Source organism: Monodelphis domestica, chromosome 1 (genome assembly GCF_027887165.1).
Source record: "Monodelphis domestica isolate mMonDom1 chromosome 1, mMonDom1.pri, whole genome shotgun sequence".
Taxonomy (NCBI): domain Eukaryota; kingdom Metazoa; phylum Chordata; class Mammalia; order Didelphimorphia; family Didelphidae; genus Monodelphis; species Monodelphis domestica.
In genome coordinates, this window is record NC_077227.1 from 254,240,182 (window position 1) to 254,252,233 (window position 12,052).

A 12,052-nucleotide genomic window follows, 5' to 3' on the forward strand; every position below is an offset into this window, starting at 1 on the left:
CTAAGTGTGATAATATTCTTTTCTCAAGCTTTGTTCTTAATGCTCTTATGAAAAGTTTCTATGTTCAATATAAATCACCAAGAACTTCCATATTTAAAAGAGATCTCCTAAATCAAAATGTCACTGCATCTCCTACATAGATAATATCAATTATATCCCTAATCCCAATTTATTGGCACTCTAACCACTGTATTATGGTATAAGAAACTAAGAATTGAGTCAACTGAAGAAATATAGCAGCAAATTAAACTAAAAGCAATTATCTCTTTAGGCTTTAAATTAAATTTAAATATAATCTTAATTCAAAGAACAAAAGGAAACAAGAATCTAAAATTATTCTATGAAACATACTATCTCCTATAAGGAATCGTTACCTAAAAACTCACTAAGAATACAGCTAACATCACCTATAAAATTTACTTACCTCATTGATCAAGCCACGAAGCACCTTTGTCACAAACATGAAACATCTATGGCACCACTAGGATAAGTGTATATCAAATCTCTTGACCCATCTTTTTTTTTAAACTAAAAAAAACTACAGATCTTAGAGCAAAAAACCCACAAAGATTAGACCATCTCCCAACCCATTTCCACTTGCTATTATTTTTAAGTGTTTTTACGATTATTTTATGAGGTAATAATGTCAGTTTTAAATATTTTGCCTGTCCTTTCAAAAATATTAACATCACAATCCATTAGCAACAAGTTGAAGAATCCTGAAAAATCATCAATGATCCTTCAGTTACATTGTAGCTATATAGCTACAGGATCTATCTATTATGAAGATGTTGAAGAACCTTTATACTTGTCAAATGTTTAAGAAATTGGAATTAAAGTTGTCCATGCAGGAGCTGAATCTGCTCAGCAGCCTGAAAGTCTGAAATCTTCATAGCCTAAGCATGATTATCAAATTCTTTGTGCTCTTAAAGGAGAGTAATTATAGGCATGTGAAAAAAGGGAAGCACTCCCTGAGGTACTCTTCCTTGCATTCCTCCCAAGAGGCACCAGGGCCATTAAAAATTCCAAGATGAAGAGGAAAACAGCCTGGGAACAGCCAGGAGGCAATACAGCAAATTAATACACCAACTGTCCTCAGGGAATGCTGTGATAAAACAGGAAACACTTCTCTCTTCGCAAAATAAAATTATACACTAATGATAACACAGTCACCACACACACAAAAACCATTCTAATGATGGGTGTGAAATTCCCAATGCTGCCAAGATGCTTTGAATGAAATCTTTCCCCACTACATATAAAATGAGATAGAAAAAAGGAAAAGCTGTCTCCTAAGACCAACTCTCCTCAGTGCCAAGCATGTATCCAAAAAAAATCTCTTCCTCCTACACCCAAAGTCCACAATCCCAACAACTGATAATCAATTCTGACTATTTGGCCCCAAGAGCAGTTGGAAAAGTCCTTGAGTGGCTAGAAACCTCTTCCTAAAAAGACTACAGAGAGAAGGCACACTCACATTATCCTAGGGTAGTAAAAGATGGCCTGGAAGGTTCAGTGTTTTATTATTCACATTTTCTAAAGGTTTCACAGAGGCCATGTGTGCTTATCAAATGATTAACAAAAAAAGGAATGGTATTTAGGAGTGAGAGAAAAGAGAGATATCATCACCTGTATTCACTCTCCTTAGCTTTCAGCCAGTACCAAATATGTGAAGCAATACACAATGTTTCCCCGTAATTTAGTGTGCCCAGGAGTACAGCCTAGCCATCATGTTCCCACCTCCTAGCCACCAATCCTGATAGGCAAGAAATGGAAGTGAATAATGTGAATAATGAAATATAGAGATAAAAAAATGCAAGCTGCTATGCAGGCAGTTTTTTAAAGGAAACTGGGAACCCCAATAATTCAGCATCACATAACCTAACTGGCAGAGCTAAGGTAAGGACAAAGCTGCTCACTCCACTTTGCTCCTGACATGAATATAATATGCTAAGTCTATCTGAGAAGGGATGTACTTCGAGTGTGATGAAAGCACCAGTCACCTAATCAAACAGCCAAAGTGTGAGGGAGCTGCATTCACATAAGCCTTTTTAAACTAAGGATTAAAATCCAGAATAAAGATTAAGGGAGGAGTGGTATACACTAAAGAGTTTTCATATTTTCTGTACAACTATTTTTAACATTCTTCCTTTCAAAAAACTTTTTTCCAACTTTCCTACTTAATTCTGCTGTGTATCAGAGGCCTGTGACTGGAGTCATATGGAAATAATGATTGTGCCCATGAAGGTTTCATCTTTTAAACATTGCACAGCCATTCCTATATAAAAATTATTAGGTGGAAAAATGCATGGAATAAGTCCTTTTTGCCATTAGATCAAACAGTGTTTCACTAATTGGCATCTATCAATCTACACAAGAAATTGCATTTACAATACATACCCAACAAATATGTTTGAAATAAACAGTTTAATACTGTTCTCTGGTTTATCAATTTGCAGAGAATTAACAACAGACCTCAGACTATCCAACTCTACCTCTGTTGTAAAAAGAAAAGCATTTCACTTGCTTTCTCCTCTAGTTCCTTAAGAGAACCTCACTCTGGAGAAGCAATATTACTAACAGTCTTTACAAATGAGCCTTTAATTGGCATTGACTACAAGGAAATGAGAGGAACCTCTCAAAGAGACCAGAAATATTACCTGGCAGAACAGTGTGCTGGTAAGCATCTTCGGTGAGAAGCATCAGCAAGAACATCCAAAGAATAGAGAGGAGAAAGGGGATTGAACTGAAAGAACAAAAAGGAAGTCATTTCAATAAGCCCCCACTTGAAGGATACAACCTGACCTTGAAAAAAGAATCCCGCTTTCAGAGTGCTCTCTCCACTCTACCTCCATCATTTATGCCATCCCAAAACATTAGCACAAAACTATTTGGTGAGGTTATAGAATGCTCAACATTATGCTATGTGATTATAGCCCAGCCAGTCGTTTCCTCAAAAAGAATGAATATTCTTTAATGAACGATAATCCAGGTATCCCTTCCACATTGTGAGAGTGAGGGCACGGAGCCCCCAGGATCTGGCAAATCCATGGAAAATTTTTTGGTCTTCCTTTCATACCGGAGAAGTCTGAATTTTTTCTTTTTCTATTATGGGGTATTACAGTACCTTATTGCAAAATCTGGATTAAATATTTGGTCAAGGATTATATGTTGATCAATGTTAAGTAAAATGAATTTCTAAAGATTTCCTGTGTTTCTGCTGCCTTCCCATGTCATCTGCAGCTTCTGCAAAACTACCCCAAAATTCCTAGTTAATTTCTTATGCCAACCTGTGATATAGAGAAACCATAAAGGGGAAAGTTGAAATGTGGAAGTGATATCTGTATAGTATTTTCTACAAAAGTACAATTAATAGGTGGTTTTGCCTATAAACTTGGACTCCATTCAAACCCATTCTTGAGTAGAATGGCAAATTATTTATTTCCTATCCTCCTAACTCAAAGAATCATTTTGGTGAATGAAAAAAGTATCTGCAATACAGTTATTTTGAAAATGGTATGGGGCAGCTAAGAAGTACAGTAAACAGAGCCAAGCCTGGAGTTGGGAGGCCCTGGGTTCAAATCTAGCCCTAAATGCTTTGTAGCTGTATGACCCTGGGCAAGTCATTTAACCCTATTTGCCTAGTTCTTGTCCTTCTGTCTTAAGAATTGTTATTAGGACAGATAGTAAGGGTTAAAAAAAAAAAGGTACAGCCAGAGAATCAGAAAATCTAGGTTCTAGTCATAGCTGTGTTACCAACTTGCTACATAACCTTAGGCCCATCTAGTGTTTTCTCACAAGAATTATAGAGTGCCAGACATGAAGCTAAGATCACCTGGGTTCAAATCTCTCTTCTGAAACTTATGAGCTGTAATAAGAAATAAAAATAATATCTTATAGTACCTGCTTCACAAGTTTGTTGTGAGAGTCAAATGACACAATGTATGTAAAGTATTCTGCAACCTTGAAAGTGCTATGTGCTGATTATTACTGTTATTATTCCCCATCCTGATTAATTCACAAGGTTATTGGGATAGAAGTCAAAGGGTTTTGAAAAAGAATGCTATACAAATGTCAAGTTCTATATGAAACACTTAGCATAAAGCAAGCTAATTAATACTTTTAATACATCAAAATATAGTTATATATTCTTGCCTCCTTTGTCCAAGTTTCAAAATCACCTTTATCATCCTCCTCCCTCCCCAAAAAGGCCCAGAACTAAAAATATCTTCTAAAAAATAAAAATTACTTTCTGGCTTTTAGAGATGAATACTGTTTTATTAGTATTACAGCAATTTCACTAACAGATATCCTCCAAACCCATAGACACTTAAAAGTAAGAAAGTTTTATTGATAAGCCTCCACAATTAACATATTCTCTTCTGTAAGACTAATCACCAGGAGGAAAAAAACATAAAACTAAAAATGGAAATACTTCACCTCAGAAAAATCTACATGTAGTTCATTCTGTGATATCCTTATTGCCAATTTAAAACAAAATAACTGATTGCCACTTGTTAGCCTATAAAGAATCAGCAACTAAAAAATAACCACCACAAAACTGAACCCTGAAAACAAAATTAGCCACAGCAACCTTACAGGTGTCTTCTAAGGCACAGTATAATTCAGTGAGTCAAATATCCATGAAACACAGAATACATAGGCTACCAAAACACAACGTATGGATAATGACTTCCTTACCTCATGTGAACAGGCAGGAATGTGGGGAAAATCAGAAGTCAACGCTTTGTTCTTTCTAGAGAAAAGGAAACCAAATGATAAAATAAAGATGACCAAAGAGCCAACTTACCTGGTTGCGCTCTCTCTTTCCTGTTGATGACAACCAGAAACTAAAGGGAGGGAAAGAACAAAAAAGGAAGAAAACAAAATACAAGAAGCAGGGAAAAAATAAAGGAAGGGAAAACAAAAAGATGAAGGGAAAATGAATTAAGGAAATGAAAAAAGATGGAATTGGGGGAGAGAGGGAAAGAAATATTAAACATGTGCAAGCCTTAAACAGGAAACAACTTTTCAAAGGAAAAGCCTTCTAAATGAGAATAGCAAGTATGAGGCAACATGATAATGAACCCATTTGCTGAGCTATGCAAATAAACTGCTAACAACATGATCCCCAAGTCAACACAAGTTTAACCACAGATTACAAGTATCTTTGTCTGCTGTTATAGATTGAAATAGTACCTATGTTAGATAAATAAATATATTCTGTTGAAACTGTCTCCCAACTGTGGTAAGAAGAAGCCAAAGAGTCATTACAATAGGACTTCCTTTTATGTGAACTCAACACCCAAATTCAGGTAAACACAATTGGAAATAAAAAAAATTAATGGTAGAAAAATATGTAAAATAAAAATTCTTAATTAATGCACTAAGCCCACTCCATTATCCCAAGCAGAGTAAGTCTTGCAACGATTCAATCACACTCATTCTCAATCCGTGTTAAGTGTGATTGAATGACAATGTCAAACATTTTCTCCTGCATTCAGTCTTTGTCTGGAATTCTCACTCGTAACAAGTCATGTCACAGACAGAGCAGTGCTTGTCTGTTTCATTAATGTTTTATTAATATAATAATATTACTCTAAAGTAAAAGAGTAATGAGGTTGGTAGCTCTGATAAGCCTAAGAAAAGTTTTAAAGGGCCTAAGTATGTTTGTGTAAGAAATACTTATTAAAAAAAAGTGAAGTTCACTATTACATGTGATTTTCAACTTATGTGAAGCGTCTTGAAACACACTGGTCACATAAAATGAGGTCCTATTGTATATCAAGTGGAACAAGATTTTGAGAATATGGCTGTCATAAGAAAGGACAGAAAATTCCTCCATCAACAAATAGTTTGCTCAAAACAAGAGGTCCTTGAAGGACTTTTTAGCACCAGTAATTAACACAAAAATTCTTTCTCTATAAAGTTGCATGAGATCTCATCCTTTTAATAGTAAGCAAAGCCATTTCTGCCACCCAGTGTCATAAGCCAAATGCTTTGAAAACAGCAAGCGCTCAACACGTTAACTACGTAATTGCAAAGGAGAAGATGGTAGCTATAGGCAATTATCAATTTTGTAGATTTATATTAAGAGAAAAAGAATATAAAAAACTTATAAGAGGCTACCTTTTAACAGCATTTATGTCTAAAGAACAAAGCAAGAAGGAAAAGTAGAAGAAATGAAAAAAACAGCTATAGAGAACATGTCATAATGGTTTAGTGCTCTAGATAGAACAAATGCCATAAAGAACATTTCAATGGGTGTTAGAAGTCTCTTTGATAATGCTAATAGTTTATATGGCAAATTTCTGGTAGTTATAAAAATTCCCCTTCTTTCTCCCCACTATATAGAACAGGAAATTCCTGATCTTTCTAAATCAAACAACCAGAAATACAAGTACTTACTCTTTCTGACGTGGATCGCTAATAATGTGGCCTACCCTCTCAGGCCCTAAAGTGCTCATGCTGGTCTCCTAGAAAGACAGAGAAGTGAAATATGTCACCGCTACCACGAATGCTGCACTGACACAGAGCATAATTATCCACTGGATTTTTTTAAAAGTACTTTAATGGTTAAAGTCAAAGTCAATTATGTTGGTCAACAGACAAGACACCAAAGTTAACCCAGCCTTGTTTTCAATGGGTCTGATGGGCTTACTGCCAGACTGTAAACTCCATAAGGAAAGGGATTATCTTGTGAATCTTCATATCCCCCCAAATCCTTAGTGCAGTGCCTTGGACATAGTGAGCATTCAAAAAATGAGTTGAATGAATTGTGAAGGATTTGAATACTAAAATTAGTCACCATATATTTGTATCCGAACATTTTTTCTTCTCCAACTTACCCAAGAAATAAAAAGTGATACTGTTTATGCAAACTGATCATTCCTTAGCCTAAGTTTTAACAGCAGGGTATGAGAAGGTAATGTAAATGATCACAGAACTATCATCTTTGGAATATAGTGAAATGACAGGAATAACTCACCCTTCATTCAACATGAACATTTATTACAGTATCTCAAGGCAAATGGACTACTAGGCTGTGTGCATATGCTAATACATAACACAAATAAGAGTTGCACAAATACATACATATGTTAAGCCTGGGTAAGTACAAGTCAAGTGCACAAAAAAGTCAAGAAATATATAAGCTTGTTGTGTGCCCACAATCTCTGAGCAAGTATTCTATGTGTTCATCTGTGTGGTGAATTAATCTAAACATTAAGCTGCACATCAATTTACTATAGAAAATTAATTTGAGGTCAGGTTATGCACAGGAATAGAGCTAAATGAAAAGGTTTTACACCTTGTATTCTTCATCCCTTATGGCCATGCTTCCTGGTCATGGACACACATGAAGTAGGGGAGTAGAAGGGAGGGATGGGTGAAAAATGGGCTATTTGTTACAGCAGAAAAATTATTAAGTTAAAATGCCGTAATGTTTAAATTTACAGTTTATTACTGTGTAAATTGCACGCTGTACTTTCAGTAATTAGCAGCTCGCTGGCAGGGAGCTGTGAATGAAACTCATTATTTATGATTACAATTTAGAAAAAGAGAAGAGAGGGACAAGAGATAGAGAAGTAGGGGAAGGTGGGTAGAATAGTGGCCTCCACTATAAATAACAAATACTCCTTTTAAGGTGATGAAGATGAATTTAACAAGTAAATATTTATCCTATTCATTTGCAATTGTTAGATATATTTCCACAATAGCCTCTTGTCCCCTCCTAGTTAAACTACAGTAAGCCTGATTTACTCCATACCAGTTGATGGCTCTTATTTTACATTAGTTAAAATGAAGTAAAGGTAGTTGAAGGAGAGACTATTAGCAGTCAAATCTAGTAGACAGAGAAGGGGAGAAAGTGAGAAAGTCCCCTTTTCCCTCTTCACCACTAAATTCTCTTATCTTACTAGGTTCTCCAATGAGGAGCTTTCAACAAAACAGAAAAGATATGGGATATCCTAAAATATACAAAATGAGCTTCAGAAGTATTCTCCCAATAATTGAATCCAGGTAATGTGAAGTGGTAAGAAAGGTGCCAAACTCAAAGATACAAGACAACACCTCTCTAGTTCTCAGATTCCCTATATAAAATGACTTTTCTATATGGGGACTGTAATGTAGATTATAAAAAGTAAAATCCCCGTCTCTACAAATTTTTTTTAACAATTGACATTTAAAAATTTGGAAAATACACTCTGAATCATCTTCTTCATATTCCTACCTCTAACTCGCCTTCTGACCCTCTCTGGCCAAGTAGGGATCTTAATCTTTTGGCCCTCATTACGTACTTCACAAAATTTTAAGAAGTCTTGAGGCCTCATTCAGTAGCAATTATTATTCTTGATGATCTCTGACAAATATTAGGGTGAAAGATCAAAATTACAATGAATAAAGAAATCTTCATAAATTTAGATAAAAAGTAATGATAAAAAATCTTGAGCAACAAAACAAAACAAAACTTGAAGACCTCTGGCTTTCCATTCATTCCCAAATGAATTCAACCTTGTTAATACAAACTAATAGAAATAATATAAGTATGCCAAACTAGTTACAGGGAATAGTGTGCTAAATTACAGTAACACTTTTGATTATCAAAAGGTATACATACTCAATAGGAAATATTATTACCCTACTTATGCCAATAAATACGTTGAGGGGCATCACCTTTCCAACAAGCCTTCTTCTTCCCTTTCTGAGGCATCGGGCAGCAGCTCCAGGTAGTCGATTCAAGCGTGCATGGAACCCTGAAAATAAAGGCTAAAGAACCTCAACATTCAATTTCAACAGAACAAAGATTTATTAATCAACTACCATGTGCAAGACACAGTAGTATGTGCTGGGAATTTTTAAAACAATAAATCAAAAACAAGGAAAAATCCTGAAACTATCTCCATCCTCAAGAAGTTTGTAAGTTTTAGCCCTCAATAAAGCCAACTGCTTATTGAAGTTATCTGTTACCTTAAAGGCTTTACCAACAAATTTCTACTAATTTTGACATGGAAACTGGATTGATAAAACTCATTTTCCAAATTTTAGCTATTCCAAAATCCTAAGTCTTTAAATTTTATGATTTTAATTATACAAGAAGGATCTATGATGTCTAATCAGTTTGGGGAACTACCTTCACCAATGAAGATTACAAAGTACTGCATATAAATAAGCCCTAGCTTATTATTATGATATTTATATGACTGACCAATGTAGTTAGAGGGTAAATGACTTGTCTAGTCACATTTGATATGACAGAAGTGGAATTTTACTCTATCTCCTTGTTTCTAAGCCCAATACTCTATCCCTTGAGCCATGTTTCTTCTGTAATTACATTGTTTCTTTCTGATGGTCACACAGTCAACAAATATTTATTAAGTATCTACTATGTATACCAAGTAGTATCTAATGTATTGGGGGCTACAAATACAAAAAAAATGAAATAATCTGTGAGGAAGGGGAGGAGAGGGAGGGAGGAAGGAAGGAAGAAAAACAGAATACAAAGTACTTTAGGAGGGAGGACACAAAGGGGAGAGTGGTTTCAGATAGGGGATTAAGAAAGGTATGTGCATATCCTTTGATCCAGTAATAGCACAAAACTAGGTTTGTAGCCCAAAAAGATCAAAGAAAAGGGAAAAGAATCTGTTTGTACAAAAATATTTAAGTAGCTCTTTGTGTGGTAGCAAAGAATTGGAAATTGAAAGGCTGCTTGTCCATTGGAGAATGGTTAAAAAAGTTGTGGTATATGATTGTGATGGAATGCTATATGTGCTCTAAGAAATGATGAGGGACATGGTTTCAGAAAAACATGGGAAGACCTATATGAACTGATACAAAGAGAAATGAGCAGAACCAGGAGATCATTATTTATGGTAATAGCAATATTGTATAATAAATTAACTGTGAAAGACTTAGCTATTCACAGCAATTCAATGAACCAAGACAATTCTGAAAGACTTTCAATGAAAAATGCTATCCACCTCCTGAAAAAGTGATGGGAGTCTGAATGCAGATCAAAGTATACTATTTTTCACTTTATTTTTTTGTGTGTGTGTTTTTATTTTGGAGTTTGGGGGCTATCTGAGCATTCTTTCACAATATGATCGATAATGGAAAAATGTTTTGCATGATCCTACATATCCTAGATCAAACTGCTTACAATCTCTGGGTGGGAAAGGACAAGCAAAGGGAGGGAAGAAGACAATTTAGATCTCCTAATTTCAGAAAACATTAAAAATTATCACATGTAATTAGGGAAAAAATAAGATATTATATCAAAATATTTTATCACAGTATATATGTAGCATATAAAACATAATATTTAAGATTCATCTTGAAAGAAAGGAATTCTATTAGGTAGAAGTGAGGAAAAGAACATTTTAGGTGTGGAGGAGGCTGTGTGTAAAAAAAAAGTCCAAGTCAGTTTGGCTAGACTATAGAGTCAGGGGACAGAGTACTAAGCAATATGGAAAAGAAATTAATGGTTTCATTTATAATCTCTTTTGTCATACTTCATACACAAAAATATTTTGGGGCATTGGATTCAGAATTATAAAATCAAATTTTTTTAAAAAGTTATTTATATAGCTAAGCTTAGCCTTTTTGCCTATGGATGATGTGAAATTATTTTCTAGTTTCTGGCTTCATATTTCTTTATCACTAACACTTACTTGTGTTTGCACACTCTTCTAGCTTAGCTTCTTAGAGACTTCATATTGGGGCCAGGCTTTGGGCACTTCTGGAGTATAAGGAAGGTTGAAGGTCTTCTTTGTACTAATCTGTATTATGCAGGGTCTAGTACTAAATCCTAGATAGGCAGGGCATACCTCTGTGTATTGTGTGTACAATGCTGGTACTACATATAGCAACCACTTGGAAGTCATTCCTAGGGAGTCTGATACAGGTGATCCTTCAAGAGCTTCTGAGAAATATCGTTATAGGCTCCTAGCTCCTTGGCCAGACCCTGATTGGGGTTCCCTCTACATAGTTTCAGCCTCTAAGTTTAAATGACTTGCCTTCATTCTTGAGCTGGAAAGCTTTTTGTGAGCCATGCTCCCTAACCAGGATTTTCTGTCTGGACCCCTTCTCTACTGCTTGTAGGCTTCTGGCTGTCTCTGTGTGGATCTAGGATAGAAATGCCCTTCTGTAGTTTCTCCATAGACTTCTTAAACAAAAATTTCTAGATCTGGTGTTTAGGGTTTTTTTTGGGGAGGGGGGGGTTAAAACCCTTACCTTCCATCTTGGAGTCAATACTACGTATTGGCTCCAAGGCAGAAGATAGATCTGGTGTTTTTAATCCATGTTGGAGTAGCTGTGAAAAAGCTAGCCTTTTTTATTTCCAATCACTCCATCTTGAAGGAAGTCTTCCTTCTCTATGGACTATGGATAAGGAAAGATGCATATACTGTCAAGACAATGATTGGTTTTGCCTAAAGGCTTTTCTTTTATTTTTCATCTTTGTTATAAAGGATGACTCCTGGGGGAAAAAGTGATGAGAAGACTGAAGGAGGAGACTGGAAGGTAGAAAAGAAGGCAGGGAGAAATAAATTCAAAACTGAAGGTGATATAAAAACAAAAGGTAAGGGGGCAGCTGGGTGGGCTCAGTGGATTGAGTCAAGCCTAGAGACAGGAGGTCCTAGGTTCAAATATGGCCTCAGACACTTCCCAGCTATGTGACCCTGGGCAAAAGTCACTTAACCCCCATTGCCTAGCCCTTACTGCTCTTCTGCCTTGGAGCCAATACACAGTACTGACTCTAAGATGGAAGGTAAGGGTTTAAAAAAAAAAGGTAATAAAATGTTAAAAGACAATTTTAATAGTCCAAATACAAAGTGATAGGTGCCTGAATTATGGTTATAGCATTTTGAGTAAAGAATATGGAAGAGATAAAAGAGACTTTGGGGGAGCAAAATCAACAAAACTTGGAAAGTTATTAGATTATCAAGGTATGTGGGAGAGTTGAAGAGAAAAAGGAGGACATCAAGTGATTAGAATTGTGATGCCCCTAGCAGAAATAAGGAACACTTGATGAGGGGGAAGTTTAGGGGAAAAGATA

The 12,052-nt window shown here is 35.6% G+C and overlaps 1 protein-coding gene across 11 annotated transcripts in view; it reads right to left on the reverse strand.

The window, feature by feature from the left end:
* GPATCH2L (G-patch domain containing 2 like) overlaps window positions 1-12,052 on the reverse strand; it is an 89,326-nt gene that overhangs the window by 31,621 nt on the left and 45,653 nt on the right. For 8 of the 11 annotated variants that reach the window (XM_056810634.1, XM_056810633.1, XM_007472772.3 and 5 more), the window contains 4 exons: window positions 8,674-8,753; window positions 6,409-6,476; window positions 4,702-4,756; window positions 2,661-2,746 (listed from right to left, as the gene is read on the reverse strand). In XM_056810634.1, the coding sequence (XP_056666612.1) occupies window positions 2,661-2,746; window positions 4,702-4,756; window positions 6,409-6,476; window positions 8,674-8,753 (289 nt within the window). Of the gene's footprint in view, window positions 1-2,660; window positions 2,747-4,701; window positions 4,757-6,408; window positions 6,477-8,673; window positions 8,754-10,999; window positions 11,122-12,052 lie in introns of those variants that run through there. The other 3 variants (XM_056810639.1, XM_056810638.1, XM_056810640.1) reach the window with 2 other exon arrangements.